At 42.6% G+C, this 23,719-nt stretch overlaps 1 protein-coding gene across 5 annotated transcripts in view; it reads left to right on the top strand.

Annotated features, from left to right (window-relative positions):
• The window catches only part of AMN (amnion associated transmembrane protein), an 80,734-nt gene that overhangs the window by 47,323 nt on the left and 9,692 nt on the right, over positions 1-23,719 (top strand). For all 5 annotated transcript variants that reach the window (XR_001626666.2, XR_457623.3, XM_007473530.3 and 2 more), the window contains exons 4-6: positions 18,715-18,802; positions 20,966-21,183; positions 23,324-23,461. Coding sequence is in view for 3 of the 5 variants with exons in the window: in XM_007473530.3 (XP_007473592.1) it covers positions 18,715-18,802; positions 20,966-21,183; positions 23,324-23,461 (444 nt within the window). In the remaining 2 variants the exon portion in view is untranslated. The remainder of the gene's footprint in view (positions 1-18,714; positions 18,803-20,965; positions 21,184-23,323; positions 23,462-23,719) is intronic.

The raw sequence follows: 23,719 nt of genomic DNA, 5'->3' as shown, positions 1-23,719 counted from the left end.
GCGCCTTGTTCTCATTCAGTTACTCTCAGAACAAGGTGCCACGCAAAGGATTGTGTCTCCGGAAGTAGTACTGTAGGTGAGCGATGTCGGGCTTTGTGATGCCACCACATACAGTGCTCCTCTCACTGACCACCAATGAAAGAGGTGCCCTTTCCAGAAGTGTGGTGGGGGCCGGATCAATGGCCTCAGGGGGCCTCATGTGGCCCCCAGGCTGTAATTTGGGGATCCCTGCTCTAGAGGATAGCCATAGTGGGTTGACTGCAAAACTTATTAGGGTCTCAGTCCCTGTATTTTTTGATTCCCAGGCAGGCCTTGGCCGTTTTATTTTCTGACTTTTGACACTCACAAATCATAGCCTCTGGATTAATTTCTTTCTACTAAAATGAAACAACAAACTCTAAGGTAAAGACAGAGACCCATTTTGACAGTGCCACATGCTGGTTTTAGAGGGAAAGGGCTCTCCTCTAAACCTTGGCCTCGCTCGCACCAGATACAGTCCAGTAGGAAGAAGTCAGCTAAAGAGAAAAATTTGAACCCCAGATAAAGGACAGAGTTCAACTAATGCCTTTTTAAGTTCTGCCTCCACAGCCTAGCATGTCAAGGGTCCTTTCAATACATAGTTAGCAGGCTGGAACCAGTTATAGAATATCTACACATGCACCAAAGTCTCTAAGACACCTCGAATACAGTTCACTACGATTCTCCTAGAAACAGAGCTCCTAATCTCTTCCTAATCAGGGATTACATCAGCAGCATTCTGAGCATGTGTAGAGGGGCTGGGTTCATGGATGAAGTCTACCATTTTAGGTTGGTTGTTGGCCTTCCTTCCTCTTCCTCATTCCTTTTCTATAGAGAGTGATGCTGAGAGGTATTGTCAGGAAGGGGGTTCAAATCCCATCTCTGCCACTTACTATTTTTGAAATATATGTAGATGCAGATGTGATTAATAGAATATAAATCCATTTAAAAAGTATACTGTATTCATGCCAACTTTTGATTATTATTTTCTCAATCAACATATTGATATTAATGGTACACTAGTGAGAGAGGCAATTTGAGTCAATGGAAAATGTACTATATTTGAGCCCTGGCTGAGGCTTCTTTCCTGTGTGACACTGGCCAAGCCATTGAGCCTATCTTGCCTCAGTTACTTCATCTGTAAAAATCAGAGGTTAGACGAGGTCCCTTCAAGATCTAGATCTGATGTTCATATGATCTTGTAATCCTATGTAGAAATAATCAATAAACAAACATCTATTAAGAACCTACTATGTGCCGGGCACTGTGCTAGGTGCCAGGGATATAAATACAAGAAGGAAGGAAGGAAGGAAGGAAGGAAGGAAGGAAGGAAGGAAGGAAGGAAGGAAGGAAGGAAGGAAGGAAGGAAGGAAGGAAGGAAGGAAGGAAGGAAGGAAGGAAGGAAGGAAGGAAGGAAGGAAGGAAAGAAGGAAGGAAGGAAGGAAGGAAGGAAGGAAGGGAGAGAGGAAGAGGAAGGAGGGAGAGAGGAAGAGGAAGGAGGGAGAGAGGGAGGGTAGGGAGGGAGAGAGGGAGGGGAGGGAGGGAGAGAGGGAAGAAGAAGGGAAGAAGGAAGAACTTTCAAGAACCTTTCACTATATTGGAAGAGAGAAGCTATGTGTATATGGAAGCTATATACAATTAGGTAAGGAGTCAGCAGGCAGAGTAGATAATTTGCTCTTGAAGCCAGGAAGACCTGAGTTGAAGTCCTGCCTGTGGAAAACATGGTTTATGTAATCGGTAACCTCTTTTTTTTTTTAACCCTTACCTTCTAGCATGGAATCAATGTTGTATATTGATTCCAAGGCAGAAGATCTTTGGCAATGGGGGTTAAGTGACTTGCCCAGTGTCATACAGCTATGAAATGTCTGAGGCTAGATTTGAACTCAGAACCTCCCATCTCTGGGTCTGGTTCTCAATCCATTGAGCCACCCAGCTGCCTCCTATGTAACCACTTCTTAACCTCTTCAGCATCTTTACCTCTCTAATCTGGACAATCCCCTAAAACCAAGCGGTAGAGAAGGTAACTGTTAGAAGGTGTTTGAAAAATACAGTTGTACTCTATAAAAATTCAGCTTTACCTGTACTGCTAGGAAAGAGTTTCTTTACTTGTAAAAATTTCCCTTCATCAATAAAATCACAGATCCAACCTCCACCCTTAAACGTTATTGTGATTCAGTTGTTTTAGTCATGCCTTATACTTGGTGACCTATTTTTTGTGTTTTCTGGGCAAAGATACTGGAGTGACTATTTCCTTTTCCAGCTCAATTTACAGATAAGGAAACCGAAGACAACAGAGTTAAGTGACTTGCTCAGAGTCACAGCTAGTCTGAGGCTGGCACTCTACTATAAGATAGTTAAATGCAAATCCATCTGGGTCTGGAGTTTTGTTTTGTTTTCTTTGGGTGTTCACTTATAGTTTATTCAATCTCTTTTTCTTTCAGATATTGGATTATTTTTAAAAATCTATTCTTTTGTTAATAGGAACAATTTATACTTTTGTAAGTATGATTCTATTTCCTCTAAATGGATCAGTTTTGTTAGCACTGCATTATTTTTCTCAATTATATGTAAACATAAATTTTAAACATTTTTAAAACCCTAACCTTTCACCTTAGCATCAATATTGGTTCTAAGGCAGAAGAGTGGTAAGGGCTAGGCAATGAGGGTTAAGTGACTTGCCCAGGGTCACACAGCTAGGAAGTGTCTGAGGCCAGAATTGAATGGAAGACCCATCTCTAGACCTGGTTCTCAATACATTGAGCCACCCAGCTGTCCCCTTGACATTCCTTAAAAAAAAAGTTGAATTTCAAATTTTCTTTTACCTTCAGTCCCCTCTTCCCTCCTTGAGAAGGCAAGCAATTTGATACAGATTATACATGTGCTGTCACAGAAAAACATTTTGTCTTTATTTTTTCTCCATTATGTGTAAACAACATTTAAAAACATTTAGTTTAAAATTTTTTGAGTGTTAGCATTCAGTTGAGCAAAAAGTGAATTTCATTTATTTCTTCTTCAATTCTTGTATTCTTTTTTCATTTCTAATATGAGCAATTTGATTTTCCTCTCCTTAAAAGCATTCATTGTTTATTTTATTCATCTAAAAACGGGCTCCAGGACTGTTTTTATCGGTTTGGTGGTCTTTTGGCTTTCAATTAAAATTTCTCCTTTAATTTTCAAATTGGGGGAGAGGCAGGACTAGCAGCTGCAGAGAAGGAGAGGCTTGAGCTCCAGGCCTTGAAGGAGGTGGGAGATTCTTTGAGACAAAGGCTGGGGAGAGAAGTTGGAGATGCCATGTGTGACAAGCTGAGAGATCGATTTGGCTGGCCGGGAGAGTTAGACTGGGGGAATGGGTGGGCTCTATTTTACCCCAGAACCAAGTGCAGTGGAGGTCTTTATGGAGTGACATGGTACGAGCTGCACTTAAGGAAAATCCCTTCACTGAGTACGTGAAGGGTGGAAGGGAACGCGGAGAAATGAGACCAGAGGACCAACTGAGAACCCTTTGCAATAGTTCTGGCAAGAGATGATAAAGGGAGCTAGTGATTGCTATATGAGGAGAGAGGAGAGATCCTACGTGAGTGACATCAGAGAGGGAGAAGTTATAAGATCTGGCAATGGACTGAGCTCATGTGTGGGGCAAGGGAGGATGAGGAGTTGAGGCGAACGTGAAGCTTGTGGAATTGGGGGGACTGGGAGAATGGAGGTACTTATGACCCAGAAAAGCTGGTGCAGCGACTTTGGAGGGAAAGCTACTGAGCTCGATTTGGGGCATGCTCAGTGGGAGTTGTCTCCGTGATAAGCAAGCTGGTGCTATCGGATTAAATTCCGTGGAGAGACTGGGATTGGAGGTACAGATCTGAGTCATTTGCACAGAGAAAATAATTAAGCCTGGGGGCTGATGAGGTGTGAGTGAGAGAGACAGGGATGGAGACAGAGAGAGAGACAGAAACAGTTATAGAGAGAAAGACATAGGCAGAGACAGAGACACAGAAAGACAAAGGGGCAGAGAGAGACACAGAGAGAGCAGGAGGGGACACCGGGAGACAGAGGGAGCCTTTTCAGCACAGAGAATTGAAATGAATATTGTTCGCTTTTAAAGACCCTCGAAGGAACTAATGGCAGAGCAGCTGCCCAAGGATCTCACTCCGCCTTCCCCTTCCAAATGGCAATGGGCAGTGACCCTTGATGAACGTAAATGATTAATAATACAGATTTTGCAATGTGTGCTAACTAGTTAGTACCAATTGGTGAAAAATATGAGATTAGAACCTAAGGGTCTAGCTTCTATCAGTGCTCACCTCCACCTCCTTGTAAAAGAAGAATCAAAGTGGTCAGCTGGGTGGCTTAGAGGATTGAGTGCCAGGCCTAGAGACTGGAGGTCCTGGGTTCAAATCTGCTCCCAGACACTTCCTAGCTGTGTGACCCTGGGCAAGTCACTTACCCCAAATGCTTAGCCCTTCTTCTGCCTTAGAACCAGTAAATAGTATTGACCCTAAGACAGAAGGTAAGGGTTTAAAATAAATAGTCTTTATTAACTCCTTATTATGCTTCAGGCACTTATCTAGGTCCTGGGAATACAAGACAAAGAGAGAAATGGTCTCTGCCTTCAAAGACTTGTATTGGGCAAAATAACATATACATATATAATTATATACAAAATACATATAGGGCGACTAATTTCAGGAGAAAGCACTAACATCTAGGAGATTAAGAAAGACCCACCGTAGGAGATAGAACATGAGCTGAGTTGGGAGGCAGAGCAAACATTCGAAGAGGGCAGCAAGGTGGCACAATGGATAGAGTGCCAGGCCTGGAGTCCGGCAGACTTATCCCCCAAGGGGCAATGAAATATCCATTCACAGGCAAAAGGAGACCTTCGTCTATTACAAATAATGATTTGGACATAATGCCTGATTTGTAAAAGCTATCATCCAGCATGGCCATAGAGCAAGTATTGTTCAGTTTTCAGCTGTGCCCAATTCTTTCTGATCCCATTTAGGGTTTTCTTGGCAAAGGAACTGTAGTGGTTTGCCATTTCCTTCTCCAGCTCATTTTACAAATGAGAAAACTGAGGCCAACAGGATTAAGTGACTTGCCCAGGGTCACACAGCAAGCAAGTATCCCATTTTCTTTTCCAGCTCATTTTACAGATGAGGAAACTGGAGTTAACAGAATTAAATGACTTGTCCAGGATTGCCTAGCTAGTAAGTGTCAGAGGCCAGACTTGAACTCAGGAAATGAGTCTTCCTAATTCCATGCATGGCACTCCATCTGCTGTGCCAACTAGCTGCCCCCTGTGTATCTTTAGGCAAGACGTTTAATATCCCTGGGTCTCAGTTTCCTCATCTTTACAGTGAGGGCGGTTGGACGAGGCAGCCTCTGAGATCTCTTCACACTCTACATCTAATGATTGCTATTCCCAGGCTTCTGGCTAGAGTTTCTTCCAGAAGAAATTACTTCTTTAAAAGGCCAGAATGAATATTTTGCACTCTCGGGGATCCTCTATAATTAATCGACATTTTCTAAAAGCTGAATAAACCCTGGGAGGGCCCTGCATTACCATAGCCCATAACGTTCACTGAGTCTGTATAGCTGCCCTTGTTTATTAATTGCTCCATGATAAATCTGGATACATATTCCCAAGATCCTGCTTTATTTCCAAGAGTAGGAAAGATCTTTGAGTGGTCTCTGGAGAGTACAGTGAAGACTTGGTCATAAATGTTTTACTATCCCTCAGCTGCTTCAAAAATTCTCCCTGCTCCTCTCTTCCTCCACCCAGAATCCTTGCTCCAAACAGCCCTCTGAGGAATTTACTTCAGAATTAAACCATCCGTCAACAAGCATTTATTACACACTTACTATAGGTGCCAGTCACTGTCTAAGCAAAGAAAGGAAACAGTCATGCCTGTCCTCAAGAAGTGGATAGTCTAGTGGAGAGGAAATCTGTAAACAACTGAGTGCACAGAAGATCTGTACAGAATAAATGGAAGGTAATCTGAAACAGGAAGGTGCCAGCTGCTTGGGAGACCAGAAAAATCCTCTAGTAGAAAGTGGGCTTTGATCTGGGTCTTGAAGGAAATAAGAAGTAGAGGTGAGGGGGCAGCTGGATGGCTCAGTGGATTGAGAGCCAGGCCTAGAGATGGGAGGTCCTGGGTTCAAATCTTGCCTCAGGCACGTCCCAGCTGTGTGACCCTGGGCAAGTCACTTGACCCCCATTGCCTAGCCCTTACAACTCTTCTGCCTTGGAGCTAATACACAGTATTGACTCCAAGAAGGAAGGTAAGAGTTTAAAAAAAAAAAAAGTAGAGGTGAGGAGGGAGAGCATGCCAGACATGTGAAAAGGCAGAGAGGAAGATGGACTATTGGGCATAAAAAAGCACAAGTAAGGTCAGCATTGTTACTTTTCAGTGGTTTAGTTGTGTTGAACTCTTTGTGATCCCAATACTATGCCTTGAGTTTTCTTGGCAAAAATACTAGAGAGGTATGCCATTTCCTTCTCCCGTGGATTAATGCCAACAAAGATAAGTGACTTGCTCAGGGCCACACAGCTAATAATTGTCTGAGGCTAGATTTGAATTCGGGTTTCCTGACTCCAGGCCCAATACTCTATTCACTAAACCACCCAGATGACTGAGATCATAAAGTTCATGAAAGAAAGGAAGGATAAGAAGCCTAGGATGCCAGGAAGGGGTCAGGTTATAAATGACTTTAAATGCCATAGTACTTTCTATTTTTTGTCCTGGAAGTAATAGGGAGTCACCAAAATTTATTGAGCAGGAAAGTAATGTAATCAGGCCTGCATTTAAAAAAAATAGTTCCAAAGCTCTGTAGAGGATGAATTGGAGAGGAGAGAGGTTGGGAATAAGGAGACCAGTTTGGAGGCTATTACAATAGTCTAGGTAAGAGAAGATGAACTCAGGTAGAGGCTGAAGAGACCAGGGATGTGTAAAAGAGGTTATGAAGGTAGAGATGATCAGATGTAGTGACACTGGGTGTGTGGGGTGAGTGAGAGTTGAGGAATCAAAGACGACTCCAAGTTTGGGAACCTACGTAATTGGGAAGGTGGTGGTTAACAGTTCTAGTGAAGTTCAGAGGAGAGGGGACGGGACAAAGCTGAGCCCTGGGACTAGACAAGGGCCATCAGAGTCCCCAGAGATGTGGGTCTCTCTTAGTCTTGGTGGGGGCCCAAGACCAAATGAGTAGCCAAATCAGGCACGTTTCCAGATGGAGACCAGGTGAGGCATGTCCAGTCGCTAAGTACCATGCATCCTTGCTGTAAATTCTTGCTGTTTTAAAGCAAAACAAAGAACCTCTCCCTTGTTAAATGTTCGATGACTTACAATTGCTTCATTTCATCCCAACATTGAACCTAAACTGAGAGAATGTTGGTGTTAGATCTGAGCCTGCAGTAAGGGATTTGGGGAGAGAGATGAGTTCTGTTTTGAACAGGTTGCATTGCGGTACCCAGAGGACATCAAGTTAAAAATATCAAGAGAAGGAAAAAGAGACTTTGCTTAGAAGAGGGGTGTCTTCAAAGACCCACCTGGTCTAGAAGGTGAAGGATGACTCTTTAGAGTCAGAGGAAGAAGGAACTTTAAAAGATCATTTACTTAAACTCCCTCATTTTACAGATAGAAACTGAGACCTAGAAAAGGGGGGAGGAAATAGATGTGAGTCCCACATAGAGCCAAGAACAACTGGATGTTGGGAGTTTAGGTGACTATGAGGAGGACTGGGGGAATTCCTTTTGCTGGGAACAGGCTCTGGGTCCCTCCACATAAGAAGTGTCCCTATTCAAAGATAGGGCATAGGTTTCCTGTCTTGAGGTCTCAAGGAATTGTGTAATATTGGCCAGAAAGTACCTAGATTGTGATCTGGGTTCTCCTCTTGGCCCTGGCACTTATTTGCTCTAGTACCTTGGACAAATCACTTCTGCTATTTGGCTCTCTTGCTGCTAGATGGCTCAGTGGATAGAGTGCTGGGCCTGGAGTCAGATACTCCTCTTCTTGAGTTCACACCTAGCTTCAGACACTAGCTGAGTGTGACCCTAGGCAAGTCACTTAACCCTGTTTGCCTCAGTTTACTCAGTTGTACAATGAGCTGGAAGAGGAAATAGCAAATGATTCTAGTATCTTTACTGAGAAAACTCCAAATAGGGTTATGAAAAGTTGAACACAACTAGAACAACTGAAAAATTGACCCTCAGTTTCATCATCTGTAAAATGTGAATGAAAACCTTTTCCTGCTTCTTCTTTGAGGGCTCCTGAGAGCTTTTTAAATAGCAGATACATAATGAATGTTGAAAGGAAGGGAGGAATCGATCAGTAAAGAAGCATTTAGTAAATACCTACTATGTGCCCATCAGGCACTGTTTATATACCTGGGATATATGTAAAAAATGAACAGTGTCTCCCTCAAGAAATTTACAGTTTATTGATCAGGTTCTTAATGGGTTTTGTGTCTGTGTGTGACATGGTGATCACTAGCATTTATGTAGTGCTTTGTGTTAGTAAAATTCTTTACAAATATTACCTTATTTAATCCTCATAGACACCCTTCAAGCCAAGTGTGATACTATTATCATTCCTGTTTTACAGTTGAGGAAACCAGAACAGACAGAGGTTGAGTGAGTTACCCAGGGTCACATAGCTAGTAAGTGTCTAGAGCTAGATTTGAACTCAGGACTTCCCAGTTCTAGACCCCAGCTACTCTGGCTTGCCTCATAAGACCTCTTTAACATTCTAGTGAAACCTATGGACTTCTCAGAAAAAATGTTTTCAAATGCATGAAATAAAATGCATAAAATTACAAAGGCAACAAGTTAGATTGAAATAAAGTCATCAAAAATCTTCTTAAAAATAAGTTTATGGACCCCAGATTCTATAAAGATGGAGAAATATCCCTAGTTCTGGCTGAGTCCCTATGCAGCATCCTGTCTACTCTGTTTTCCTGCCTCACTGATCTTAGTTATTATTAATAATGGCAATAATAATCATTGGTATTATTATTCCCATGGTGGCTACTTGATTCAGAGGACATCTTAGAAGAGTTTCATGAGCCTTTGGGGCCCCTTGTGGAGCAGGGAAGTCACTAAAGATCAAGGCAGCTTCCTGTTTCTCCTATGTTTAGCTCCCCTTCAAAGCCTCAGCACTATCCATAGGCCACCTCCTTCCCTCAGCAGGATGCAAAATGATCCCCTGATCAAGAGCCTGGATTGGGCATTTTGGAGGAGGAAGCCAGCCCCTGACCCACAGGAATGAAGCTCTAATAGAGGAATTTCTGGTACCTGGGCAAACTTGTGGAGAAGCTATTTGGGACCTCCTTGGCCTCATGTTCCCCTCAGAGGAGGGCCCACTTACTCTGCTGACATTGACCCAAGAAGGGGATAATAGGAAGACAGTTGAGGGAATTTCATAGAATAAAAGAATCCGAGAATTCTAGAATTGAAAGGGACCCAATTGACCATCTAGTCCAATCCCTATCCAAAAGTGATTTCCACTAGAATATAGCCACCAAGTGGTTACCCAGCCTCTGCTTGAAAACCTCCGAAGAGAAGGAACCTGCATCTCTTCAGGAAATCTGTTTTTCTTTGGGGGAAGCTCTCAGAGCAGGGCTCTGAGGATGGATGCCCCTCTGTGGGTAGGTGGGTGCAGGAGGGACTGCAGTCCCTGGGAAGGGAGGTGACTATGCTCTCTCCACAGGAGACGGTTACTATGGTAACCTCAGCATAGGCCGCAGGAAGCTCCAGGAGGAAAGGGAGATTGTAGATGGGGGATGGGATGAAGAGTGAGAGTTATGATGGAGAGGGGGAGGGGGCAGTATAGGAAGAAAGGGACCCAAAGACCTTCTTCACCTACCTAAAGTATCCCTGCATGCTTGGCAAATGGGAAAGGTCTCCCTAAGGTAGGATAGGCAGAAACAGAGAGGGAGAGAGAGAGAGAGATGAAGGGTGGTGAAGGAGAGGGGGGAGAGAGATAGAGATGGGGAGGGGAGTAGAAAGAGAAAGAGAGAGACACAGAGAGAGGAATAGGGGGAGAGATAAACCAAGGAGACAGAGAGACAGACAGAGACAGAGAGACAAAGAAAGGGCTAGACAGGAAGCAATACCCCAAGAGATGCAGACATCAAGATACAGAGTGGCAGTTCAGCAGAGATAGAGATATAGAGACAAGAAGAGAAACAGGCAGGAATATATTAGCAGATGGACAGATGAAGAGAGAGCCCATCAAAGACAGAAGCAAACAACCAGGCACAAAGGGAGAGAGACAGACAGAGTGGGCAGGCAGGCAGGAAACCTATTGGAGGAGGGGAGAAGAGGGACTAGGGACATGGGGAAGGGAGAACAAGACAGAGAAAGAAGAAGCAGAGGAATTAGGGGATGCTTGGGCTGGGGAGAAATGATGAGCAAAGGTTCCTAGACAAACAGGCACACATAAGGTACAGTTACCTCCACAGGGTCACAGAGCCCCAGGCCCCAAGGCTGGGGAAGGGAGGGCAAGCCAGAGGGCTAGGACAGAGCCCCCTAGTCTTCCCCTCCCTCTGGTGCAGTCCCTTCCTGCAGGAGGGAATGCGCATTTAGGACCCTGGCTGGCTTCCCTTAGTTTGGACTGCTTCCCGCAGCCTTGGCCACTGCGGGTCCTGTGTGAGGTATGCAAGCTGCAGTGCAAGCAGTGAGGGTGGAGTGGTAGCGCCAGGATGTCCTCCCCCCAGGACTGCAGGCTTCCCATAGCCCATGCTCTAGGTTTCTTGGAGACTCCAAATGGCCGAGAGGGTCCCAGTTGGGGGGGGGGGGAGGGGGAATCATACCCTCAGCACACTGCCTCAGACGGGAGGCTGGCCCAGTGACCGCCCCAGCCCTGCTGTCAGGACCCTCCTGATCTCTATTTAATCATGCCTGAGAAAAGCAGTCGGTTAGGCAATATGTCTGTCCTACCTGCCTAATGTTTAACCAATCAATCAACTTGCACAGTTGTTTTTGTCACATCCAACTCTTTGGGACCCCATTTAGGGTTTTCTTGGCAGAGCTACTAAGGTGCTTTGCCGTGTCCTTCTCCAGCTCATTTGAAAGCGGAGGAAGCCAAGGCCAACAGGCTCAAGTGACTTGCTCAGGTGACACAGCTAGGAAGTGTCTGAGGCCAGATTGGGACCCAGAAAGGTGTACTTGCTGGCTCCAGGGTTGGTGCTCGATCCACTGCGCCCGTCCAGGACCTGTTGCTGGGGATACAAGCAATGAATGAAACAGCCCCTTCTCTCTAGTCTAGGGGAGGAGAGAAAATGGACGCGTAGAAATACATACAAACTATGGAGCAAGCCTACTTTTCAGGCTGGGATACTAGTAACTGGGCAGAGCAAAAAAAGTCTCATGGAGGCTTTAGTACTTGATCTGAACTCTGAAGGAATTAGAGATCCTGAGAAGTGAGGTAGGGAGAGAATGAGAGGCAGGAAATGGAATGTCACATGTGAAGAACAGTCAGAAAAGGGCAGCTAGATGGCTCGGGACTTAGAATGCCAGACCTGGGTTCAAATCTGACCTCAGACACTTCCTAGATGTGTGACCCTGGGCAAGTCACTTAACCCCATCACCTTGCCCTTCTGACCTGGAACCAATACTTAGTGTTTATTCTAAGACAGAAGGATTTATGAAAAACAAATAAAAATAGAATAGCCAAAAAGTCAGTTTGACTAGGCTGAAGAGTACATGAAAGAGGCTTATGAATAACATATGGAAAGAAGGCACCAAGTTGTGAGGAACCTTCCCTGCCAAATAGGAGTTTGACCCTAGAGATAACTGGGACCAGACGGACTTTACTGAACCAGCAGAGTTCAATAAAGGGGAGTGCTTTAGGCATCTCATTCACCAGTCTGTGTTTATCTGTGTCTGAGAGCTTGTTTCTTTTATGATAATAATGAATAACAATGATAGGGGCAGTTGGTAGCACAATGGATAGAGTGCCAAGCCTGGAGTCAGGAAGACTCATGAGTTCAAATCTGGCCTCAGACATTTACTAGCTAGGTGACCCTGGGCAAGTCACTCAACTCTGTTTGCTTTGGTTTCCTCATCTATAAAATGAGCTGGAAAGGGAAATGGCAAACTTCTCTAGTATCTCTGCCAAGAAAACTCTGAATGGGGTCATGAAGAGTCAAGACAGGGCTGAGATGACTGGATCACAAATAACAATAGTTCCCATTTATGATTTTGACCCTTTATGTTTTGAAATACATGCTATACTGGTACCTCCAAACTTAAAAACAAACTAGGAGAGAATTCCCCAACCATATTGAGTGAACTTCTGGAAGATTTATGGGAGGAGGGGGCAGCTAGGTGGCTCAGTGGACTGAGCCCAGATCTAGAGATGGGAGGTCCTGGGTTCAAATCTGATCTCAGATAATTTCTAGCTGTGTGACTCTAGGCAAATCACTTAACCCAGTTGTCTAGCCCTTAGCCCTCTTCTGCCTGGGATTCAATCCACAGTACTGACTCTAAGACAAAGGTAAGGGTTTAAAAACCAAAGATTTCTGAAGAGATATGAGTAAGAGGGGCAAAGGCTGACAAGACCTGGGCAGGTTGGGATCTGTTCTGTAAGAGAGAATTCCTATAGGGATGAAATCATGGACACAAGGAAGTATTTCAGGTTTACAAAAGGTTTTCCTCAAAATAACAAGTCCAAGAATGAATCCCCATTGTATGGATTGAAAAGGAAATGTCTGAGTAAGGTCTGAAACTCAGTGTTTCTGACTCGGAGAGCAGCCAAAGCTTTTTCCACTCCAGTATGTTCTTTCTAAATAGATTGGGACCAGTCTGGTTTGATTTTTGCAAAGAGGCAACTATAGTTTCCAATAGGAAATCACATTTGTTTGGAATTCAGAAGATCTGGGTTTGAATTCCCTAAGAGCTTCTGACAACACTTTTGTGGCTCTAGGCAAATCAACTTTTCCTCCTTTGGTCTTGGTTTCCTGGTCTGTAAAATGGGCATAATCATATTTGCACAACATCTGGGAAGAAAGTGCTTTGAGCTCTGTGGAAGTGTGCTCTATTATATATATATACATACATATACATATATTACTATAAAATATCAGGCACTTAAATGCCTGTTAATTTGAAGGGCATTGGATTGGGAGTTAGAGGGTATGGGCTCAATCCTGACCCTGCCACTTACATCTGTACTACCTTAAGCAAATTTCTTTACTGCATTGTGCCTCAGTTTCCTCTTCTGTAAAATGAGGAGATTGCACTCACTAACCTCTAGGGGGGTAGCTCTATGTCTAGGATCCTTTGAGAGGGAGAACTTTACCCTAACTCCTCTTAATTCTGCCTTAATAATTAATACTTACTAGTAAAACACTTAATAAATGCGTATTGACATAGCCACAGGAGTCTTGGGGCTCTGGCCCTGCCTATGAGAGTCTACCTGGGTCTTACTGGCCGATAGGGAGGAAACCTTCGCTTCTGTCTCTGTCACTGGCTCTCTGCGACCTTAGACAAATCTCTTTCCCTGCCCGTGCCTCAGTTTCTTCATCTGAAAAATGACGGGCTTAGACAAGATGATTTGTAAGTGATTAGTCCCCGTTTTAAATCCTGGAATTCAGTGACCTTCTGGGTGAAGGAATTTAGAGCTCATTCTGGATTTTGTCCAAAATGGAAAAGTGGTTTAGCTGACTGCTGCCATCTGCTGACCAGAGCCCCTGTGGCACCTTTGGGGATGCAAAAGCAGAAAGAGAGGCTCTTGGCAGCAGAGTCTCAGGCATCCTCCTAGTTCTCTGCACCCTCACAGCTCTCCGGGGACCTCTTTCCTCACCTTTAATGCTCAGGAACGTTGTGTGGATGATGGGAGGCTGATAGAGCCTTCATTCTGCAGTTGGCTAATTAGGGAAATGTTTTTGTCAGTGGGAAGGCGAATTCTTCAGGGACAAACCCCCAAACCCCAGCTTCTCCGTGTCTCATGGAGACCTAACAAGCTTTGTCTGTTGTAGCCTTGTGTCTGCAGAAAAACAATATGATGATTCCTTTTCAGCTCCCTTATGATCCCCCCACTTAAACCCTTACTTTCTATCTTAGTAACAATTCTTTTTTTTTTTTAACCCTTACTTTCTGTCCTAAAATTGATACTAAGTATTTGTTCTAAGACAGAAGAACAGTTAGGGCTGGGCAATGGGGGTTAAGTGACTCACCCAGGGTCACACAGCTAGCAAGTGTCTGAGGCCAATCTGAACCCAGACCGCCCCACCCCCATCTCCATGCCTGGCTCTCAGTCTACTAAGCTGCTTAGCTGCCCCCATTTAGTAGCAATTCTAAGACAGAAGGGTAAGGTCTAGGCAATCAGAATTAAGTGACTTGCCCAAGTTCACATAGCTAGGGGGTGTCCAAGACTTGAACCCGAGTTATCCCGACTCCAGACCTAGCACTCTATCCACTAAGCCCCCAAGCTGCCTTAGGGTTTGAAAGAGGACTTCATGAAGAATAAATGACAATGACAATAGCAGCTCCCATTTCCATGTAACTTTAAAGGTTAAGAAGCACTTTTCTGACAAATATTGAAACAGTCCAATTGAGGCAGGTGGCCCAAAGATTATCATTTTAGAAATAAAGAAACGTGGGCTTGGGAAGTTGAAATGAATTGCCCCAAGTCACAATGCTGGCCTGAGAAACAAATCCAGGACTCCTGACTAGCCCTCTTTCCCCTGATACCACAAAATCATTATAATAAAATAATAACATCTAAAATTTTTAGCACTTCCTATGTGCCAGGCACATATTTTTTACTAAGTGCTTTATAATTATTATATTATTCGATCCTCACAAAAACTCTGGGAGGTAAGTGCTATTGTTATCCCCATTTTATAGATGGGGAAACTGAGGCAAATGGGTTAAGTGTCTTGCCTAGATAGTAAATTTCAGAGGCCAAAGTCTGGGGCTCCAAGCCTGGGGCTCTATCTACTGAGTCACCTAGCTACCCTTATGCATCTAGTCCTGTGCCCCAGGCTTCAAGGATCTAAAAACAGTTTCTTCAAGGCCTCAGTTTGCTCAGAGCTGGTCCAGGGATCCTTGTCTTTGGCTCTTGGCCTTTTCCTTCCTTCATTATCTTCTAAACTTCCATGATCTGGGAGCAGGGAGGTGCCTCAGTGGACAGAGAGCCAGGCCTAGAGACCAGAATTCCTGGGTTCAAATCAAATCCCCACTATTGATTCTAAGACAGAATGTAAGAATTTTTCCTTAAATTTCAGTGTCCCCTGGGTCCCACAACCACAAGACCTTTGATTTTTTCTGGCTCTGAGTCTGTTGGTACCCATTCTCTGGCTTAAGGAGTCATATTGTTTCCTGCTTTTTCTTCCCACTATCAGTGTACTTGAGTGAGCAGAGTCTGGTATCTGCCCCTCTTTCTCTTCTCCCTTCCTCCTCTCATCCTTCCCCAAATATCACAGACCACTACAGTAGGTTTTCAAAAAGGCAAAGAAAATATACAGATTCAATAATAACCAAGAGGAGATAATTAGACCTGCAGATTAAAGAGAGCTACCCAGTTCCAGCCCAAATTTAATTAATTTTCACCACGCTCTTGGCTGAGAGTTCCACACCAAAGTGTCCCCACATTCCTGGCACCCAGATGAGAACACTTACTCTCTATCCCAGAAGATCTACATTTGGTCTGTATATTTGGGTACCCAGACTCTCTGAATTGAAGTCCTTGGCCTATTTAAATAATCATAGATTCTCTGAATCTGAAACTGTACCAATCCATAATCATTTGACCTCTGCGTGAAACCTGGTGACGGGGAACTCAGTACCTCCTAGGCAGCCCATTCCATTTTTTGACAGCTCTAATTGTAAAGAAGCTTTTTTCTTACATAGAAACCAAAAGCTGTCTCTTCACAGCTTCAATTCTCCCCCCACCCCTCAGTTCTTTAAAGTTTTAAATAAAAATCACAGAATTTGAGAGTTGAAAAGGACTTTCAGCAACCATCTAGTTTAACTACACTGTGAAAAGGAATCTTCACTATAACAAACCCAAGAAAGGGTTGTCTAGATTCTGAAGATTTCCAGAAAGATGGTGCTCATCCCATTGTAGCTCTGGACAGCTGTAATTGTTGAAAAGCTTGTCTTGGAGCCATCTTACTAATCCCAATGAATACTGGCTCAACAGCTGACTTTATTTTTGTTTTGTTTTGATCATGAGTGTTACAATACATAGCAGAAACTGCGAATGTTGACTATATTAATCTTTTAATTTATTAAACAACTACCATTTTTTTAAAAGTAGCTTTTCCTGGGATTTCAGAAAAATCTATAAAGATTTACATGAACTGATGCAGAGAAAAGTGAGCAGAACCAGGAGAACACTGTATACAATGACAGCAATATTGTGCTTTCTCAGCAATACAATGATCTAAGACAGTCCCAAAAATCCATGATTGAAAATGCTATCCTGCTGCGGGGTGGGCCATCCTTTCACAGGGGATAGGGTCTTGGAGGTGGGAAGGTATTGGCAGAATGATGAATGGGACACAGCTTTTGTATTCAACCCGCAGCACAGGTTTCACAGGAAAAACTGCTCTGCCTTGGTTGACGCTTGGCTTTATTTTTTACCCTCATGGTCACACATCTGCTTGACACAGTTTCATTTTCAACATACATGTTTCCATAGATCCTAACAATAGATACAAAGTCCAAGGAGATAGTCAACAAAACATTGTTGCTAAGTGCAGGGTCAGAGGGTAGAATCAACAGGACCCAGATTTAGGTTGGGGAATTCTGAGCACAGATTTTCCAGAAGTTTTATGCCTAGAAAAGAGGATCCTATCTAAGTGGGTACATAAGAATCCTTAGGTTTAATTCTATAATTATAATCTTTTGGTGATATTCTAGGGGGATTAAAATGGGGCATAAGTATTACTCCTGCAAGCACTTTGCTCTCATCTATTTTTTCCCGGGGCTAAGTAAGAATAATAATGGCAATTCCAATAATAAGGGGACGTTAATAAGGAAAGTCACTCAAGAGGTTTCAGTGGGTATTTCCATTCTTCCTAGGAGCCACTTTGTGACCTCCTGTTTTGCCTGAGTGACTATGTCAAAACATCATGATTTGATGGCCCCTGGCACTATCCGCCTCCAAGAAAAAATGAGAGTCTGAATGCAAATTAAAGTGTACCTTTCACTTTATTTTCTTCATAGGTTTTTTAAAATATGTATATTCTTCCACAACATGACAAATATGGAAATAAGTTTTGTATGGGATATCATATATATGTATAACCTATATAAAATTGTTTATCGTCTTGGGGGCAGGAGGGGGAGACGGAGAGAGAGAATTTGGAACTCAAAACATTAGAAATGAATGCTAAAAATTGTTTTTACATATAATTGGGGGGAAAAAAGACATTACTAAGTTTTTTTTCAAAAAGGAAGCTCTTCCTGACATCAGGCCTAATTATATCTCTTTGCAACTTCCAAACATTGCTTTGACCCTGTAGAGTCAAACCGAAGTCCAATCTCACTTCCACATAAACAATCCTTCAATTACTTGATAGAAACCGCCATGACCAAGCTGAGTCTTGCCTTCTCAAGACTAAACACATCCAGTTCCTTCAACAATCAATCCTTATATAATCTGGATGCAAGACTTGATTTTACCACATATTGTCTGTGGAAAACATTGTTGTCTTTTTTAAACTCCTGACTTCCGTCTTGTAATTGACACTAAGTATTGATTCCAAGGCAGAAGAGCAGTAAGAGCTTGACAACTGGGGTTAAGTGACTTGCCTGGAGTCACCCAGCTAGGATATATCTGACATGGTATCAGTCAGTGTGAAGTGAAAGGAGTGGACAGACAGATGACTTTGTAGTCAGAAAGGCTTAGGTTCAAATTTTTTCTCTGACATATAAACTGTGAGGGAGTGAATAAGCTTCAATATAATATCTACCAGGTGCTAGGCTTTACACATATTATTTCATTTGATCCTTACAATTACCTTATTTTATAGTTCCGAAAACTGAGACAAATTTAAGTAATGGGGGAGAGGAGTCATACAGTAAGTGTCTGAGGCTGGATTTGAATTCGGGTCTTCGTGAACTCCAAGTTCTTTTGGTTCTGCTTACTGTTCTACATCTGTTCATATAAGTTTCCCCATGTTTTGGATTATCACTTGTTTTCTTAGAGCACGAGGGTGTTTCATTAAAGTTATGTCCCATAATTTGTTTGTTAGAACATTCCACAGTTGATGGGCACTCACTTGGTTTCCATAGCTTTGCTATCACAAATAATGCTACATTGACTATTTTGGCATGTGTAGGATCTTTCTATCTTTAACCTCTTTGGACAGTGTATGCCTAGTGGTGGAACTGCAAGGTCAGAGACTATGAAGAGTTTAAAGAAATAATTCCAAATTGTTTTCTAGAATGGTTGGACCCTGTCCCAGCTCCACCGAGTCCCTGACTTCCCCACAGCCCCCCCCCCTCCCGACATTCATTGTTCTCATCTTTTAGCATCTTTGTCCATTTGCCACGTATGAGAGGAAACCTCAGAGTTATTTTAATGTGCATTTCTCTCATCGAATGGGATAATATATAAAACGTTGTAAGTCTTAAAGTGCCATTATAAATGCTGTTGTTATTATTATTATTACTATTAGCAATTTGACTTATTTTGAGAATGTGGTTTTTGATCATTTGCATTTCTTTTCCCTTCTTATTTCTTCTAGCACCTTCCTCTAGATGGAGAATTTATCTTGGCTCCTGGTGCCGGCTTTACTGCTTTTGATGGAGTCTCTGACCCCAGCTCAGATTCAGGTGGTATAAAACAAGGCTTGTTTAGAATGGGGACTAGTCCCTCAGGGTGAGCTCTTTTCTCCTAGAGAAAGCTGAGGTCTCCCCAGGGTAAGCCCATGTTTCCTCCATTAAACCAGGGGCTCTCTGAAGGTAGAATTTTGTCTCTCCCATATTTACTAGAATAGGGATGAGTAAATAGTTCAGAGTTATCCCAGTTTGTGTCCCTTTATTCAGCCTGTCTCCCATGCTTTTCCTTCTTTGACTCCATTTTTAAGACCCCTTAATTTACTTGAAAGCTCCCTGTGAGCTCAACCTTTGATATGAAGCTTTCCCTTTTTTGTTTTAATTTTTTTGGTAACTTTTTATTGGAGTCATTTTTAATATCACCTTTATGCCACCAAACATCCTCCTTCCTCTCCCAGTGTCATCCCTTATAATTAAAAAAAAAATGAGTAGGGGAGAAGTTAAGCAAAACGAATACTTTATCCTAATCCAACATCATATTCAGTTGTTTTTTTTTTCGCTCATAGCCTCATGCATTTACAAAAAAGAGATGGTGGTGCATTCTCATATCCCTTCCCTAGGAGCAGACTTTGTCATCATTTACTTTTTATTTTTATTGTTGCTTTTTAAAAAATTTACATTTGTGTAGTCATTGTGCATATTGTTTTGCTGATTCTGATGACCTTCCTTTGTATTGATTCATTTTCTTCCAATATTTCCTATTCATATTCTTATAGCACAGTAATATTTGTTACATTCATATAATATAGTTGCTTTCATCATTTTCAAGTGGATGATTATCTGCCTTGTTTCCAGTTCTTTATTACTACAAAAAGTGCTGCTATAGATATTTTGGAAATATTTTGGTGTATATAAGGCCTTTCTTTTTGTCTCTCTTAGCATAAATACAAATGCAATTCCACAATATTTGAACCAATGTAAAGTTCCACCAACAATGTATCAGTATACCTATATTCATGAAACCATACCTCCAAATGCCACTACCATATCCCTGTCCCAAAATAGCTAGTAATTATTTTTTTTAAATTTTTAAACATTATTTTATTTGGTCGTTTCCATACATTATTCACTGGAAACAAAGATCATTTTCTTTCCCTCCCCTCCCCCCCCACCTTTCCCTCTCCCATAGCCGACGCACGATTCCACTGGTTATCACATGTGTTCTTGACTCGAACCCATTTCCCTGTTGTTGGTATTTGCATTAGGGTCTTCATTTAGAGTCTCTCCTCAGTCTTATCCCCTCCAACCCTGTAGTCAAGCAGTTGCTTTTCATAGGTGTTTTTACTCCCACAGTTTATCCTCTGCTTGTGGGTAGTATTTTTTAGATCCCTGCAGATTGTTCAGGGACATTGCATTGATACTAATGGAGAAGTCCATCACCTTCGATTGTACCACAGTGTATCAGTTTCTGTGTACAATGTTTTTTTGGTTCTGCTCCTCTTGCTCTGCATCACTTCCTGGAGGTCGTTCCAGTCTCCATGGAATTCCTCCACTTTATCATTCCTTTTAGCACAATAGTATTCCATCACCAGCATATACCACAATTTGTTCAGCCATTCCCCAATTGAAGGGCATCCCCTCATTTTCCAATTTTTGGCCACCACAAAGAGCGCTGCTATGAATATTCTTGTACAAGTCTTTTTCCTTTTATCTCTTTGGGGTACAAACCCAGCAGTGCTACGGTTGGATCAAAGGGCAGACAGTCTTTTATCGCCCTTTGGGCATAGTTCCAAATTGCCCTCCAGAATGGTTGGATCAATTCACAACTCCACCAGCAATGAATTAATGTCACAACTTTGCCACATCCCCTCCAGCATTCATTACTTTCCATAGCTGTCATGTTAGCCAATCTGCTAGGTGTGAGGTGGCTAGTAATTATTTTTAAATGTTCATAGGTATATTGAATATTCTCTCCCCCAATATAACATAAGCTCCTTGAGGGGAAGAGTGGCTTCATTTTTGTTTTGAATCACTAGATCTTATAGCACCTTATATGTAATAAACACTTAGTAAATGCTTATTGATTGACTGATTAATAGAGGCTCTCTGGGCTATTGACTGACTTGTTTAGTATCATGGAGTGCTAGAAGAGTTTTTCTCAGTCTCAGGGCTTCTGGTTTGTCCCACATTGGTAATACTGCCTTTGTCCTTCCTTCTCAGATCACATCCACTTCCTAAATGCTGATCGATTTAGCTGGTATAATCCCACTTTGTGGCATACAGACCTAAAAAACAGTGACCGCCTTTTCTCTATGGATACTGAACTTATCCCCTGTCGCCAAGATGATGTCATCTTCCCACCAGAAACTTCCTTCCGTGTGGACCTGGGGGCTGGTGGCCGGACCATCAGCCTCCACAGTATATCCATCCTAGACCAGGTGAGTCCCTAAAGGGAACAGTATGCAAACCAGGGGTCTGGATCTGTTTTCGTTTCCCTTCCCTAAGTGGAGAGAATTTTGGTCAGTCTCTTTCATCTAAAAATCATCCAAAATGCATCCTCAACTGGGGTAACATAAAAAGGTAGAATGGTGCAGTGGAGAGAATCCTAAAATGGTATTCAGGAGATCCAGGTTTTAGTCCTGATAGCTTTTGATTAGCATGCCCCTTATTAGCATCCATTACTAATGGGAAGTATAATTTTTCCCCACTGGAAAAAGACATTGAAAGATAATGGGAGAGGGGCAGTTAGGTGGCTCAGTGGATAGAGAGTGCCAGGTCTAGAGACTGGAGGTCCTGGATTCAAATTTTACCTCAGACACATCATAACTGCGTGACCCTGGATAAGTCACTTAACTCCAACTGTCTAGCCCCTACCACTCTTCTGCCTTGAAACTGACACTTGGTATCAATTCTAGGACAGAAGGAAGGGGTTAAAAAGAATGTAAGATAATGAAAGGTAGATATCACTTTACGGTAGGGGAGAGGAAGAGAAGTCTGGGAACTTTGGAGCTCTTGTAAGGGGAAGAGACCCAGATATATAGACATGAACCAACACTGCTACACTGATTTCAATATAATCTAGATCAGTTAAAGCCTAAGTTGGTTTACTGATCCACTTAAGGATCAACTTGGACAGGAATTTTTTTTTACCTGTTACATGTAATAACAAATTTCCATACAAGTTTTCCTTTATTATATGAATTTAACTCCCTCCCTCCTTCCACCGCTTACCCCTCCCCATGCCAACAGGTGATTTAATTTGGGTAATACATGCATTATCATGCAAAACCTATTTCCATATTGTTCATTCTTGTAAGTGAGCAATCTTATAAAGCCAAACCCCCCAAACATACCCAAATAAACAGCTGAAAAATCACCTGCTTTCATCTGCATTCTGACTCCAACAGTTCTTTCTCTGGAGGTGGACAGCAACCTTTTTGCAAGTCCCTTAGAATTGTTCTGGATCATTGTATTTATTGTCAATAAAAGCTAAATTAGCACAGTTGACCATTCCACAATATTGCTGTTGTTAAGATTAAAATTTAGTTTCTAGTAATAAAAGTAGTATATTTTAGAGGTTTATTAAAGATTAAAAAGTAAAGAAAATACAAATAAGAAAGCACGTGCCTAGGAGGGCCGAAAGGCCCATTCAATTTCACTTACATTACATCTTGAAAGAAGCCTGTCTTTGGAAGGGGAAGCAGGAAGAGAGACCCAAAGTAGGCAGAGAGTCAGCCTAAATACAATTTCTGTTCTTGGCCCAAGTGGGAATTCAGGTGAGGTTATAAGGCATTTCGGGAAGTGACCAAGGACTTCTGGGAATTGAAGTCAGGGGTTCAAATCTCCATTTTTACACTGTTACTGTGTATAATGTTCTCCTGGTTCTGCTTATTTTTATTCTGCATCAGTCGGTAAAGGTCTTCCCAGTTCTTTCTGAAATCATCCTGTTCATCATTCTTTAGAGCACAATAATATTCCATCACCATCATATAATGCAATTTGCTTAGCCATTCCCTAATTGAGGGACATCCCTTCAATTTTGGACAGAGATTCTGCTGGCACCAGACTGTCCTGGTGAATTCATCCTCTTTCCACTTTCTCCTTCTCCCCTGCTCCAAACTGCCTGTCAAATGTTCCTCTAATTGTTATTACTATTTCATAATGTGTTTTGTCTCTGGGAAAGATAAGCTGATTTCTTGTGAAGCTAAGTTGATTCTGACCAAGTGTTTATTTTAAAGGAGTGGATAATGCAATAGGGATAGACAAAAAGGAACTAATCATTAGACCAATAACCCTGGACTTAATTATAAGACTCTCCTGAGTCTGTCTCTGTCTCTGTCACTCTCCCTCTCTCCCCCTTCTCTTTCTTTGCTTCTGTCTCTTTGTGTCTGTCTGCTCCCTTCCCTTTTCTGTCTTTGTCAGTCAGTCTGTCTGTCTCTTTCCCTCCCTCTCTCCACCACTAGCTACATGACTTCAGGTAAATATCTCTTCTCACTCCTCTGGGCCTCCATTTCTCCATCTGTCAAAGGGAACTTGTAATTTACAATATTTCTGGGGGTGGGGGATCCTTGCCTACAGACATTCAGCGTGGACAAGGAGCTGGCCACCTATCTGGCCAGCAGCACTGGGAAGCTACAGTTCCATGGAGCTGGCTCTCTGAGGTTGTCCTCTGCCCCCTGTGAGGACCCTTCAGGCTGTGAGTGCGGTAACGATGAGGTGAGCCCTGGAACCCCTTCCACCTCCCATCTCAGCGTGGGGCTCAAAAAGAACTTAGAAATCATTTAGTTCTGAAAGAACAGTAACAGCAAGATACACAAAACTCAGTGTTGTCTAATTCTAATGGCCAAACTTAGCCCTGGGGAAGCATTGAGAAAATGCAGGTTTCCCTTCATGGCAGATGTGGGAGACTGTGGGCATGGAATATTGCACGTAACATCAGAAAGGATCAACGTGTTATTTGATTTTGATGAACTA

The sequence above is a fragment of the Monodelphis domestica genome, chromosome 1 (genome assembly GCF_027887165.1).
Source record: "Monodelphis domestica isolate mMonDom1 chromosome 1, mMonDom1.pri, whole genome shotgun sequence".
NCBI lineage: Eukaryota > Metazoa > Chordata > Mammalia > Didelphimorphia > Didelphidae > Monodelphis > Monodelphis domestica.
This window is presented reverse-complemented; position numbering and strand designations above follow the sequence as displayed.